Source organism: Wyeomyia smithii, chromosome 2 (genome assembly GCF_029784165.1).
Source record: "Wyeomyia smithii strain HCP4-BCI-WySm-NY-G18 chromosome 2, ASM2978416v1, whole genome shotgun sequence".
NCBI lineage: Eukaryota > Metazoa > Arthropoda > Insecta > Diptera > Culicidae > Wyeomyia > Wyeomyia smithii.
Genome location: NC_073695.1, coordinates 222574204 through 222589775, shown reverse-complemented (window position 1 = coordinate 222589775; position 15572 = coordinate 222574204). Strand labels below are relative to the sequence as shown.

General features: G+C 36.5%; 2 protein-coding genes and 1 long non-coding RNA gene across 3 annotated transcripts; all 3 read right to left on the bottom strand.

Annotated features, from left to right (window-relative positions):
- Positions 1 to 511: 511 nt before the first annotated feature.
- On the bottom strand, positions 512 to 1522 carry LOC129724977 (uncharacterized). Its single transcript, XM_055680315.1, has 4 exons — positions 1376 to 1522; positions 1191 to 1297; positions 933 to 1131; positions 512 to 862 (listed from the first exon to the last, which is right to left on the bottom strand). The coding sequence occupies exons 1-4, from the start codon at positions 1392 to 1394 to the stop codon at positions 762 to 764; spliced, it is 426 nt and encodes a 141-aa protein (XP_055536290.1). The 5' UTR covers positions 1395 to 1522; the 3' UTR covers positions 512 to 761.
- A 1218-nt stretch (positions 1523 to 2740) lies between these two features.
- On the bottom strand, positions 2741 to 3385 carry LOC129721139 (uncharacterized). The gene is made up of 3 exons (XR_008727346.1): positions 3240 to 3385; positions 3045 to 3175; positions 2741 to 2860 (listed from the first exon to the last, which is right to left on the bottom strand). It is a non-coding gene; the product is annotated as an uncharacterized LOC129721139 (long non-coding RNA).
- Positions 3386 to 13285: 9900 nt separating this feature from the next.
- LOC129720697 (uncharacterized) lies at positions 13286 to 14337 on the bottom strand. The gene is made up of 3 exons (XM_055672288.1): positions 14160 to 14337; positions 13989 to 14086; positions 13286 to 13476 (listed from the first exon to the last, which is right to left on the bottom strand). The coding sequence occupies exons 1-3, from the start codon at positions 14284 to 14286 to the stop codon at positions 13351 to 13353; spliced, it is 351 nt and encodes a 116-aa protein (XP_055528263.1). The 5' UTR covers positions 14287 to 14337; the 3' UTR covers positions 13286 to 13350.
- Between the last annotated feature and the right edge of the window lie 1235 nt (positions 14338 to 15572).

Below are 15572 nucleotides of genomic sequence, written 5' to 3'. Positions count from 1 at the left end.
ATAAATATGAAATCGCCCACAGCTCATAGCTGTTTTTTATGGATTGAGCCGGATCAGTTCTGGTGCTGCCGAATTGTGTACCTACAATGGATGGCCCATGGGAAGGTCTCCAGGTGGGAAAATTTAGTGGTTTTCTATTTTCAATTTCAGGTTTTTGCGAGATTTACAGGGCTCACGAAGGTGTGTGGGTGTGTGTGTGTGATGTTAAGCATTGCAATTGTGCCTTCCCTTTTCCGTTATTGGATGTATGAACCTCGACAAGAGTCAGATCCGGTGCCCCTAACAGAGCCGTTTTGTGTTGGTTATAATTTATATTTGTACAGGCTCAGGATGAAGCTTTATTCACTTTTGGGAAAGAATGGACACGTATACCAAGCAGCGCGTATGTTATTGTGGTGTACTTCATTTCGGTATGCTATTTCATACCAAAAACGGGATAATTTTCAATTTTTATTTGAAAACTCAAAAGCTATCATAATGGAGTCGTATTTTAGGAAAAAAAAACACAGTGTTACAAAGCCAAAAAATGCATTTTAAAAAGGTGCTAGGTGTCATTGGCAAAATGGTAAAACGTATTTTTGTTTGATTATTTTCTTAGATTTTAAAACCTAATTTTACACGAATCAAATTGTGTCCATATTCTCCTCACATACATGTATTTGTTTCTGGTTTTACTTTTTTGATAGGGTCAATGCGCTCTCTAATCATATATGAATTTATCTTGGTTGTGAATTTACAAAAAAATGTTTATGGGTATGCCCTTAAATTAAGTTCTCATTCATGTTAGTCACCATATTAATTTTATCCTGTTTGACACAAGCAATAACACCCTGCAGCACCCACATTATGAACGAGAAAACCACTGCAGTGAAAGAAAGGACAAAAAATTAAAATGATATTGAAGCATTGAATTCAAACGCTAGCAATTTTACCTGTGATTATTGTAATTCCGGTAATGTGAAGTAGCGTCGAAGATATGATAAGTGCGCTTATTATTTCGCCGTTTGGACCTCTCACATCGCTTCCAATTATTATTCCAGTTGCTATGCAACTGATGAATAACACTATCACCAGCAAAGTGCATGCACCACCAATGAAACGAATATGGTTGTGGATTAAGTTTTCTCGGCGCTACAAAGTCATTCTGTTTTTATTTATTTTTCATCCAAATATTATAGGTGGGTACTCACCATGAACATTCCGAAAATCAACTGTAAATCAAATATCAAAGCAATAACGGAACCAATAAGAGCCATAACGCTTGTTCCTACAACACGACGTTCTGAAGAATTATATCCTGAGAGCACATGAAATTTAATAATTACAAAAAAAAAATCATGAATCCCGTGTAGTAAAAAGTGAATTTACAACAGACCATCAGGAACCGTCACCATGTGGCTTGAATTGATGATGAGTAGAAGTGATGTATCCCAACACCCGGAAGGAGTTGTGAGAAACCATTTTAATCTAAACTACTTCAGCTCACACTTTCGGAATGATGTGAAATTGTCCAGCTAGTAAGACACGCAGGAGCAGACTAATCCGAGGTCTCAACTCATAACTTGCGCTGATGTCGAGTCCCGCGCGAACATTGGAACAAGTAGGAAGGGAAAAAATATGCTTAGGTTAGCATAACTTGAGACACAGTCTGAGCGATAAAACAATTGTTTACAAATTCAAGTCTGTTAGGACGCGTAATTTGAGAAGTGCCTCACCGCGATTGCACTGAACCATTCATTGGTTCTATATCGAATATGTTTGGGATTAGTAATTTGGTTTCTGGAAAAGCGTGCAATGTAGTTCAATACTAGACATTTAATGATTTAATGTGAAAGATGCAAATAGAACCAAGAGATGGGTTTTGTTTGTTTGTTTTTATGTGGTCGGTAATTGCTTTGTCTCCATACATTGCGCTACAACAGCAATACTTTCTCATATTGATGTTGTTTCAAATTATTGACAGGTTTTTTATTCTAAACTGTAAGATCAGCGGTAAAAACGTATACCAGATTTGAAAATTGCTTCAGGAATAAATTTGCCTAACAGTCTAACTGATCAGTTCCATTGTTTACTAATACATCAGAGTTGAGTATTCAGTTAAGCTCCCAATTTTATTTTCAAAAGATAAAATTGTTTTTGGGCGGTTTCAACATTTTTCTAATATACTCAGTAAAACATTATCCAATGAGCCCAAAACAGTTCAAATAACAAATATTAAAATAGTGAAAAAATATTAACAAATATGAAAAGAGTGAAAAATTATTCGTGTTTTAAGTGGTCCAAAATCAGGGTAAATGAGTATTGAAAAACTACATAAGAATGTGTTGTAGGAAACTGTTTTGTTTATTTGTTTATTTCTAGAATAAGTTGGACCCATGTTTGATCGTATTCTGACGATGCAAAATTATTCTAGTGGTCATTTAAAATCACGATTCCTATGGTGATTAACTTTTCAAAGTATTTGAGATATATCAAGGTGTGAAGTTTAAAAAATGAATTATTTGGAAAGTAAGCCCTTTTTCTACTTTTTTGTGTCTCTTCGGAATCGATAATTGGTTTTTTGAATAAGTGATCGAAATTGCGTAATTCACTTTTTACTGTAAAAACGATAAGGCGGACAGTCGCCAAGATACGAAGGTTAAATGAGTAACCAAATAACATTTCATATGCTTTTTATTTTGTTCTATTCAATTTTCCGCGCGGAGTACTTTTTTATGATATGAAAATACACATGCTATTATTGCTAAAGCTTATTGATTTGGTGTTCTTACACAACCGTTGCTTTCTGATTTATCGATTTCCACTGAAGATAAAAAATCATATTTATCATGAAGAAATAAAACTCACTGTAAGTTGTACACTGCAATGGTAGAAATAAACGATGTAATTGTATATTAGAAGGTTTCTTAACAACCCAATCATGCATTTCTTATACTAAAAAGATGCTGACATTTCGTTCCACATTCAACAAAATCTACAGTTTTAGCATTTATTATCAACCAAATTACATGCGTTTTTAGCAAATGCATCATACTGCTACTTACATTACAATAGGCGTTAAAAATTTGATTGTATAAAAACGCCGTTGACGTGACTAGTAGTAAAATTGCTTTGAGAGGCTCTAAATCATCTGGTTTCGTTTCTCTATAGGAACGATTTTTAATGACACTGCAATCTGGAAAAAAAAATTATGGGAAACACTTGGTTTTATTAAATTTTAGTTGCAAACGTGGCATTACCTCTATCAATATAAATCGATGTGAACGATAAAAGTAATGATGCCATCACATTGAAAATAGCGTAGCAACAAATCAAAGTTCTGAACGAAGAAACCATGTCGATTAATTATTTTCTCTGCTCCAAAGAAATTGATAATCCGGAGGCTTCAACGTCTCAACTTGATATAAAAATTATCGTCGAATGCAGTCCTCATCAGACCAAAGACCGTAACTGGAAGCCAAACGGAATCAACAGAAACAAAAACTGGTAAACAATGAAACGATTGATCTGCATTTGTTAATGTTTGACGAATACTGGGACGGACGGTTGGATTGAACAACTATCAATGAGAATTTCGAGTGAAATTTCTCAGATATACAGTCAGGTTTGTTCACGTGGATTTTTTCACGAGGTTTTTTTACGCGGATTTTCTAATAAACGGGTTTTTCGAATGTACGCCGTTTTTTAACGCGGATTTTTGAATTAACGCGTTATTTTTACACGTTACCGCGGTAATTCAAAAATTCTTACGCGGATTTTCGAACTAACACGAGTTGGGAACCAAAAACGTCTAAGTGTTTATTGAGTAAACTGCCCATACTCGCATAATTGTAACACTCGACATTTTATGGATTTCATGTTTTTTATATTTCCCAATAAAAAACTTAAAACAATATATACTTTTACATCTGAAAAAGTATGCTTATGTTTGTTTGAAAAAAGTCTTAAAAAATACCAAGTTGGTTTGTCACATAGCGTAAATAACCGCATAATTGTCACACTACTTCACTTTTCCAATTTTTTTCGTCAAAAAGTTTCCATTCAAATCCACATCTGCATCCTTTGAAACTCGGAGAAGTTATTCTGGTCAGGTAACCAATCACCGGCGATCCGTTTCTGATGTTCAGCTCATGCTAGTTGAATACAAGGAAAACTTCATTTCCACTGTGATATATTCCAAAAGTAGTGACGGCATAAAAGTATAATTGCAAAAAATTCAACAAATTTGATTTCGAAAGTAATGTACAATGTATACGTTTTTCCTTTCTTGGAGGTTTACTTTACGCGGGTTTTTGAATTAACGCGGTATTTTTACGCGGGTTTTAAAATAAATATAAAAATAAGGTATATTGTAACGCAGTTGATCTTAATTAATTAATTTATTTTCGTCAATCAACCGTAGATTACAGTTATAATAATACAAAGTTTTCTTATATTCTATACATTATGTATTTCCAGTAGTTAGTCGTTTATGATTCAATTTCTGCCCATAGTGATGTCGATATTTTCGCAGTGCTGATTATAATGACGTATCATGGAATTTATTGAGCCATTTTTTGAGTAGTGAGTTTTGAGTAAAAATAATGATATTATTCTTTCCGTTTTTGAGTTGTACAGTGATCACCATCATTTCGAATCGTCCTAGACAAAAATAAGCGGTGACAATCAAGTTTATTTATTTAAATAGTATTCGCTGATGATCAGGGAAGACATTTTAGGGAAATTAATAGGTATCTGATGGCTGGAAGTTTTGAAATTATTCTCAAAGCTACGTAAAACATGCAAAATAATGACTTTTTATGCTCAATTCACCTCTAAATCAAAAAAAATTATGTGATTTTTTTTTATTAAAATGTTCGTTTATGTTCAGGTATCTGTTCTGTTTACTTAAAATTGAGATATTATTCACAAAACCACGTTAAACATGCAAACTCCCACTTCTTATGCTCAATTTGACTTCAAATTAAAATTTAAAGCGATGATATGTGATTTTTTCCATTCAAATGATCGTTATTTAGTGCAAGCAAGCATTAAAATTTTATATATCTGATGCTTTCGTAGTTTTTTGAATAGTATAACATCACAGGATTCAGATATATTTTACTTTTACTAAGAGGTTATCCAAAAATTATGTAAGGGTTTAGGAGGAGAGGAGGAGTATCCAATTTTTTTCGAATGCTTATGAAGGGGGAGAGGGGAGTTCGAGAAAATCTTATGTAAGATTGAGAAGTTTAAAATATGAACAAAAAAATACAAAACTAAAGAAAATAATACGTATACTTAATATTTAGTTTCATTACTTTAATATGATATGAACTGAATTGGTTAACTTGTTTTGTTTACGAATATGCCTTATGTAAAAAAAAATTCTTCTCCAAAAATTTTTTTTCCTGAAAAAGAAAACCTAACATAGGATTTGGGGGGGGGGGATGCAAAACCTTACTGAACCTTACTATGGGGGAGGGGTTCGCAAATTTCGAAAAAAGTCCTTACGTAATTTGTGGATGACGCCCAAACTAGATCTTTGTACAAAAAGGAACATTTTTATTTGTTTATTCGTTTATTTTACTTCAATTTATCTGACAATAATCTTGATAAATAACAAGAGACAGGGTCAAGTCTACAAAATGCTTGCTTGCTTCAACTTATGCACAAACTTGCTTGATGATTCGCCAAACTCAAAAAAATCTTCGACACTCAGGAAAGTTCTGATTGCAGCGGTGACTGGTTCGTAGAATCCAAATGATGTGCAGTGAAAGGAAGTTTGAAGCAGGCCAGTAGATCGTAAGGCACGTTGAGAAGCACGGAAGTTTAGCTGGTACAGGAGCGACGGCGAATCGATTTCTACATTCATAATTTTAGCAAAGAAAGCAGCTTGCTGTATTTTTCGTCGACGTTCAATTGTGACAAGGCCAAGTAGCCTACAGCGATCAGGATACGGTGGGAGGTTATCCGGATCACGCCAGGGTAGATCCCGTAGTGCGAATCGTACGAATCTTTTTTGAACACGTTCTATTCGTAAACACCAAGATAGCTGATGGGGAAACCAAATCATGCTGCAGTTTTGGAGTAATGGTCGTACCAGTGAACAGTAGAGCGCTTTCATACAGTGAGGATCTCTGAAGTCACGACCAAATTTAGCAATAAATCCTAATTGTCGATTCGCTTTCGATATTAAGCTGGCATGATGCAAATGGAAATTAAGCTTGGTCGATGCCAAGCTTAATTTCCATTTGCATCATGCCAGCTTAATATCACCAAGGTCGCACACACGGTCGACTCTTTCCATTTCGAGTCCATCAATGCGGTACTGGAACATGATCGGGCTTGAAATACGGTGAAATGTCATAACCTCGCATTTTTGCATTTTTGACGTGGGACTACGTCTTTGTTTTCTATACTGGGATGAATTCTGTAAAATAGGAAACGAAACTGGCAAATGTTACGTCAGATTTTAAACGATAATAACAGCATAACCACATGATGGATGATAATAACCAATATATTGTTGGATAGATAAAACGTGTAACGATTTTTTAATACACTAGTCATAATTTTGATTGTTGTTAAATTGTTGGCAAATGAAAAAAAATTGTCAAACAAAATACAGAAATTAATCATTTCGAACTTTAACTTCCTTGTAATTGTTGATTATGATTTTTCGCTGGAATTTGTTGAATATTTTGTTCAACATATCTTCCTATGTTTCCCTATGAGCGAACCTATGTAACGGCTTCGAAATTATTTCCATAATAAAATTTATGTAAATAAGACAAAATCATGTATTATGATAACGTAGGTATTGTTGGATTTGGTTTATGAGGAAAGAGAGTTTATTCTGATTCAGACGCATTGCGAGAAATTCTTGGTGCTTCTACAATAACAACGACACGCTTGTGCCTTGTTAAATGAATGTTGTTCGCACAAAAAAAAAAAACTATACACAATATCGTCAAGCGTAATCAAAGTTCTTTCGAGTGTTGCCCAATATATTTCTAAAAAAAAAATTTAGAAAAATTTAAAATAGGGAGGCTGCGTATAAAAAAGTACTTGAACCACAGAACAAACGAATTGTTGCTGTTTGCAGATTCTGTAACCTTTGTAACAAAAAATCTTTCTGATTACAGTGTCACCACGTCACCATTTCATACAACCCTAGGGCTGTATACCTTGTAGTATTTAATGCTGATTACTAGCCAGTTCTTGTGGTACCAGTCGACGAAAACATTTAGCAGAGCTTGTAGACGGCGGCAATCGTCAATTGTACGGACTACCAAATACAACTTTAAATCATCCGCACTGCTCAGCAGTGAAAATTGATAAAAAGTCGCAAGAAAATTCACGCGAAGAATGAACCAATCACACGCGAGCATTCCCAGCACAGATGATGTGAATGGACACCAACCATTCCCTGTGATATTTTCAGTGTCAATATAAAAAAAATAAAATAGACAGAGTTTCCCCGTCCCAACAGGTTAATTTAAGTTTGCTTTCATGAACTTAGACTAATTTGAAGTCTCGAAGGTAAAGATCTTTCGAAAAGTTTCGAAACAAGCCTTTTACTTGAAAATTTTCTGAACCTGCTGTCAGAGTATAATAAAAACTGATGTCTTGAAAGAAAACATGCTGAGCAACAATACCGTACAGTATAATATACATATTATGTGGAGCAGAGCGCCGCTGGTCTTTCGTCGTCTACCATTGCAGTGGTACACGACTTCTATTTCCGTGAAATCTAGGAAAATGTGCAATGCTGCTGCATTGATACTGATTGAAAGTTTATCTCTTGAATATGGTTATTTTAGAAAAAAAAAATTATTCAACAAGAATTGAGTATTTTTGCAACGGTCATAAGGTTTTTTTGCATTTTATCTTCTGATCGAAAGAGTAGATTTCTGAAAATACAATATAATAGATGCTTAAGAGCCAGCGAATGCTTCTGAATATTGTGTCGATTTACTAGGATCTATTCAGAATATTTGTTCACATTTCAACATTGTTGTAAATATATCATTTTTTTGTTTTCAACTTAACAAATAATATTCTTATGTATATTAGCTGTCTTCGTAATACAGTGAATGTAACTGTTGGCAAATGAAAAAAAATTGTCAAACAAAATACAGAAATTAATCATTTCGAACTTTAACTTCCTTGTAATTGTTGATTATGATTTTTCGCTGGAATTTGTTGAATATTTTGTTCAACATATCTTCCTATGTTTCGCTATGAGCGAACCTATGTAACGGGTTCGAAGTTATTTCCATAATAAAATTTATGCAAATAAGACAAAATCATGTATTATGATAACGTAGGTATTGTTGGATTTGGTTTATGAGGAAACAGAGTTAATTCTGATTCAGACGCATTGCGAGAAATTCTTGGTGCTTCTACAATAACAACGACACGCTTGTGCCTTGTTAAATGAATGTTGTTCGCACAAAAAAAAAACTATACACAATATCGTCAAGCGTAATCGAAGTTCTTTCGAGTGTTGCCCAATATATATCTAAAAAAAAAATTTATGGGGAGGCTGCGTATAAAAAAGTACTTGAACCACAGAACAAACGAATTGTTGCTGTTTGCAGATTCTGTAACCTTTGTAACTAAAAATCCTTCTGATTACAGTGTCACCACGTCACCATTTCATACAACCCTAGGGCTGTATACCTTGTAGTATTTAATGCTGATTACTAGCCAGTTCTTGTGGTACCAGTCGACGAAAACATTTAGCAGAGCTTGTAGACGGCGGCAATCGTCAATTGTACGGACTACCAAATACAACTTTAAATCATCCGCGTACACCAACTTTCAACCAACCTTTAACAGTAGCATAGCGTCATTGAAGAAAAGCGCAGAAAGTAAAGGCCCCATGTTGCTGCCTTGTGGAACTCCCGATATATTCATGAACTGCGATGAAACGCAAGAACCAATTTTCACACGTAGAATCCGGCCACATAAGTACGAACTCAGCCATTCGATGAACTGACGTGATGCTCCTAGATGTGTAATGTTATGCAACAATATGCGATAGTCAATGCGACCAAAAGCAGCCTTCAAATCGGTATAAATGACATCTATTTGAGCTCTTTGTTCCATATTTGAGATACACGTTGAAGTAAACTCCAATAGGTTTGTACACACTGAGTGATTCGGCATAAATCCATGTTGCGTGGTGGATATGTAATTTTTAGTACAGTGAAGCATGACATCGCTAACTAGAATCTCGATCAGTTTAGAGCCCTCCGAAAGACTAGTGATGCCACGATAGTTCCTGACATATAAACCTGACTTATAAAAATGCATTGTTCGCGCCTAAACTACCGCCTCAGCTGAGCATTACTGTCATCCGTGAGTGACCAGCTGAGGCCCAAACGACGCTGGTTTGCGCGCGCTTATTTCAAGCTTTATTCGACAATGCTGCCGTCCGAGAGGCAGCCTTTAAAAGCGCTCTCCACAGCAGCGCTAGGGTTCATTGTAGTTAGTCGATAAACGTGCGGCGGCAGCGCCGTCACGCTGCTGCCAGTTTGTTAATAGGTTTAGAATAAATGTACTTAGTATAGTGAACGTTAGTATTGTGTTGTCGTGTCGAAAGAACGCTCGTCCCTGGGCCGTAATTGCCCCACCCGTGATGCCAAAGGGCGGAATTCAACACAACGTAGGGCCGTGCGCGATCATGCATAGTTCCTGACATTATATAGAGAAGAGGTCACATTTTATTGGTTTTAATATCGATTAGGAAGCGACTTGAGCATTGAATGTCAATAGAGCACAATTTTTAGTAATCAGAGAATCTTCACTCCTTCTCAGACTTGTTTCTAGGTCATCATTATAAATTTTCATGCGGAATGGTCATGCTCAATTTCTTTTACGTTGATTTTTTTTCTTTCAAAAGTACATAATAAGAGATTTTACTGTACCTCCCAGCTGGTCTCGAGGTACGATGGTGGACTAACAAGCCAGTCGTGTCATAGGTTCGAGTCTCGACTCGGGAGAGACTGTTAGTGTTAGTAGAATCGTAGCACTAGCCCCGCAATTGTCCTGTACACTTAATCGTCGAGTGTGAAGTTTGTGCAGGCACATTATAGCTTGCGATTTAGTCATATTTTTTAATAAAATAGTGGCGTTTTGTGTAACAGTAATTACAAAACAAAATAATACCAGGGCATTACCAACTAAATAGTATATCCAACTGCATGAAAGATTTGTTGTTTGTGATAAACATAGCTACAATATTGACGATGTTTCTTAGGGGAGGCGTATTATACCTGTTTACCCTATAATAAACAGATGGTTTGATTATCTACGAAATCGTGATGATTCTCAGAGGCAGGTGATCAACTCCGAGCACCATTTTTTATCCCACTTCCGGTTTCTGGCGAAAACCCCAGGGAGATTAAATATTTCGGAGATTGCAGACTGGTGACTAACTTTTCAATTGTATGAGGTACAATGTATAGGAGTAACATTTACCCCAATCTGAGATGAAGTAGGTCCGATAGACATTATTGCTGGCCACGCCCATCTTTACCGTAGCAGCTTTGGGATATTAGGAAGGATATTGATGATATAATACTTACTTAGTGAGAGGCCACCGACTTAGTGACACTCTCGTAAGTACTACGAAGTTGGATTGAGGAGGCTCGAGCATCGCCGGGAACGTTTAACTAGTTTTTATGATGTTTTATTTCATGCAGCTGTGAATCAGAAAATTTATATTTGTAAATTCTGATTTAATCATTTTTGTTCATGTAGTCTCCGTGGCTCTGTGGTTAGCGATGTCGATCGGCTAGCTCTCCCACACGGTTGTGATATCGGGCTCGATTATCGATCAGGTTGAGGATCTTTTCGAGCTGGAAATTCTCTCGACTCAGCACTGGGGCACGGTGTATTGTTGTTCTTGTCCTACATCATGCCAAATGTGCCGAAAACAATATCGATAACGAATCTTCTCAACTAATTTAGTTGATCGAGACCGCTATTAGCCCTCCGGGCTAGCGTGCGATATTATTGTTGTTGTTGCTCATATAAGCGGTCCAATTGAAATTTTAGACTATACTCAGGAAAATTACCCTGCTGAAAGGCTATGACGGACTGTGTGGCTTTTGCTATATCTAAGAACTACCACCATCTGGATCCATGGCTGCTCGTCACCACTCTTGCTGGCTACGACACTGCGTTTCTATTGAGTCGTTATCCAAAACCATTTTGAATGAGCTTTTGTTCGACGTTCTTACGACATGTCCAGGCCATCGTAGCCTTCAGATTTTAGCCGTTTGAACTATAGTGGGTTCCCTCGGCAACTGATGCAACTCGTGATTCATACGTCGTCTCCATGTTCCACCAGCACCCCGCCGTAGATCGTACGCAGCAGCTTCTGTTCGAAAACTTTCAGGGCACCCATCAATAAATGCAATTTGTAAACATTGAGTCTTTCGATGAATAAACATTAAGCACAGCGGCCGGTATGGGTTTCGCTGAGTTAGGTGAAAGTGGTGACGGATAGAGAGACCAACAATTGAGACACATAAGGTGTGCTTCTTTAGGCGTAATTATAATTTGCTGCCTATACATCAGTTTACTGTGGGTTTTTTTCATGCTGCCTGTATATTAATTTACTATGGATTTTTTCATGCTACACCATCCCCCTAGGAAAGAATAATGTAATAGGGTCGAATTATTTTAAACGGCCCTTTTCCAATTGTCTCGCACTAAAAAAAAATGTATTTCTTTCTTATTTCCATTTTTTAAAAATACTTAGTCTCGTGGGTCGATGAATATTGGATTCACGGTTGGTTCATGCTCGTTTTGTCTTTTTCGCTTTTGTTTCTATCAGATTTGCTTTGCGTTGCAAAGTAAGCGCGATTTTCAGCCATAATGCGTCGTTTCATCTCTCTGCTAGTGCCTTTGGGGGCGGTCAATAGTGAGCTCAAATACACAAACTCATCTACCAATTCGATTTTGTCACTCTCAATAAGAATTCGTGGTGAGAGGCTAACAGAGTTTTCCCTCGAGCCACTACGCTTTACAACTTCCCATGTATTTTGTCTTCGACGTGTTTATGACTAGTCCGACCCGATTGGCCTCTGCCTCTGGCTACCTCGCAGCGTGTGCTTTGCCGGGAGATCGGTGCAACCGGCCAAACAGGAGCTGCAAGCAATGATGCAGCTGCAGTGCCTGAATAAGATGTTCAAGTCGATTTTTCCAGCGAATCGCGATGTGACGGTGGTGATGGATGACGAGACCTGTCTCACCCTAGGTGGCAACGACTGGCAGAGCGCTTCGTATTTCACTTCCCTCACGAGGGAAGTGAGCTCCGAGGTTAAGTTCATTTCACACAATGAGCTCCCCAAGAAGATGCTGCTTTGACTGACAATCAGAAAATAGGGGATGTCAAAACCGCTTCTCTTTCGCCCTGACTGTGAACGGGGGAATTTATAGTACGAAGTGCCTGTCGGAAGTTTCGTCGTTCCTCAAGCAATACCTTGAAGGCGAAGACGCGGTGTTCTGATCGGATCTGGCGTGGGCCCACTACTCGAAGTGATCGTTGGAGGAGATGGATTGGCTGAATATCAATGTAGTACCCAAGTCGGCGAACCCGCTAAACGTCCCACAGCTGCGTCCCATCGAGAATTTCTGGGCAAACCTGAAGCAATAAATAAATAAAACGAAGTAAGAACTCAAAAACATGCCCACACGCATGTCTCGTCCGCCATGGCGAACGTTCCGGTAAATTGCGGGAAACTGTCGGAAAGGGCGTAGAAATGTTTTGCATGTATGCTAATTGAAAATATATCAAACATTTTATCTGTCTTAAGCAGGCATTAGACGAAGCAAACATTTGCTATTTTTGGTACGGATTTTATTTTGTGCAAATACAATTCGTACTAAAAATAGCAAATATTTTCTTCGTCTAATACCTGCTTTAGTTTTTTTCTCTGCCACCGAAAAAAGGTCATTTTTCAATGCAAACGTTATATAACAACGCAATGCTTAGAACTCTAAAACATCCTTGTTGAATGTTTACTTCAGAATATGCTAATGTGATTGTTATAGGAGCCCGTGGTGGGATTGTATGGATGCTCATCTATTTCAAACTCAATTTCCATGGCCTTCATTTTGTTATAATCTAATTGACGAATACTCTAAAATATGATTCAGTTTTAAAAAGTTGACGCTCAATAATTGCTTTGAAAAAGTAGCTAATTTCCGTATTGTATTTCTGATGAATGTCGGAGTCTATTCAAATTTCGGATAAAAATTGAAGGCAATTGCTGTCTAGACCCCGATTAGTTCGAAGTTCTATTATAATAACAAGAACAGGTTTGATGCACGTAATGTATATGTGAATATTTATATGCTGTAATGCGTATTGATTTGTTGTTGTTCCTTAACCGTTGCTTCCTGACCTATCCATTTCCATTGAAGATAAAAAAGCCCATTCATTATAAAGAAGTATAGATCACCATTCGTTCTGCACTGCAATGATAAATTAAACCATGTGGAATTATGAATCATTTTGATATATTATCAGTAATTCTTACTTTTAAAAAGATATAGTACCAAATTTATTTGACTCTACCACCTGTCCATGCATATTGGAATTATATTAAATAACTTTGGTACTTTCATCGAACATCCACTACAACTATTTATTTAGGAAAAAACTTTACTTCCAAGAACTTTGATATTATTACAAACATCGGTGTCACATTTACCGCACTACCATTATCGTGCTTCGAAAATGCTTGAGAGCAAAATGTTTTTGTACAAAAAGTGACGATGAATAAAATTAATAATAACTGACACCAGTACTCAAAGACTTGTTTACTACCGAAACACCACATCCAACCTAATTTGTACTAGCACAATATCGGTCGGACGAATAGCTCAAATCGGTGCATTTCTAATGTAGCCACTAATCAAAATTCGTCTTTTTAATATTTAGCGGAAGCTAGCGCAATGAGTAAATGTATTTCACGTTCACTTACCATACAAGAAGCGCCTAAAATTTGATTGTATAAAAATGCCGTTGAAGTGACCATCAGCAGAATCGTTTTGAAAAGCATTGAATCATCTGGTTTCGTTCCTAAAAAATAAAGTTAAACAAACGGATGAACATTAAACTCTAGACACAACTATTGCAAAGTCGGTGAAATTACCCCTTTCAACATAAACAGAATAAAAAACGTATGCCGATGATGCCATCAGGCTGAAAATGGCGTTCAAGTAGATTAAAATTTTGTGGAAATATTGTAAAAGTTGATCCAAAATTTGTAAAATGTTCATGGCTTATTTTCTCTGCTCCAACGAAATGGACAATCCGAAGGCTCCAACGTCTCGACTTGGAATACAGATTATCCATTCGACGAGTTCTCATCAGACACAAGGGCGTAACTGGAAACCAAACGGAATCAACAGAAACAAAAATTGATAAACAAGGAAACGATTGATTTGCATTTGTCACTGTTTTACGAACACGAAACGGACGGGTGAACTGAACAACTATTAAGTCGAATTTCGAGTGGAATTTCTCTTGTATATATGAATTCTTATATAAGTTAGGGGCACCCTCATATAAGTAAAGAATATTTTTTGTTCAGAATCTACATTGAAGTCCACTCCACATTTTTTGTACTCCGTTGTTATTTAGAAGAGATTTTGTTGAAAAAACTGGGATTCTATTTTCTATTTTTTTGTATTTTTTTGTAATATCTAGTTCCTGAATTTTCCCTAACGAAATTTCCATGATTGATGACTGTTTTATTCAAGAAAAAAATGATGATGATGAAAATTTTTTCTTCGGCTTTCCTCAGCGGAGTTTTCTACTGTTTGTTTTACACTACAGTGGGTTGGGTCATATTTTAGTTGCTAAAATATATTATGATAAATAGTTTCAATTATATTTTAAACTTTAGAGGAGTTATTGAAAAATTGTGATTTTAATACATTTGCGCAAAACACTGCCCTCCCTGCGGGATAGGAGGGGAAAGTGCCCATGCCCAGCATGAATTTTTTACACCCAACTTTCCCAGCTATCATATACAGAAAACGGAATATGTTCACCTCATCTCAGTTTTACGTAAAAATAAAAACCAAAGTACTGTTCGATAAAACGTACACCTGGTCCATAATGGGTGAACAACTGGACCATTTCTAGCTAAACATTTCAAAAGGTCCTATCTGCTTTCATCGTTTTTCCGGAGTGTTTCTTTATTTTGGTAATGGTGCAGCTTTAATAACTTTCCCAAGCGTGATTTTCGTTCAGAAGGCTAGAGTGATCCCTCCACTATCAGCCTGTGCAAATGACGTGTCATAAAGGGTGTTTAATAAGTTGTCGTGATTGAATGAAAGTGATCGATCAAAATATCGATCTAAGCAGATAGGACATTTTGAAATGTTTCTCTAGATTTTTGGGTTGCAACTAGACCTAAGCAGAAGAGACTATGATTAGAAAAATAAAACACACACAGATTGCTCGTTATAGTAATAGATTATAGCAATGAGTATCTGAAATTAACCGGAGTGGGAGTTTGCTTCGGCATGTATTAAACAAAATATATATTTGGCGGTTT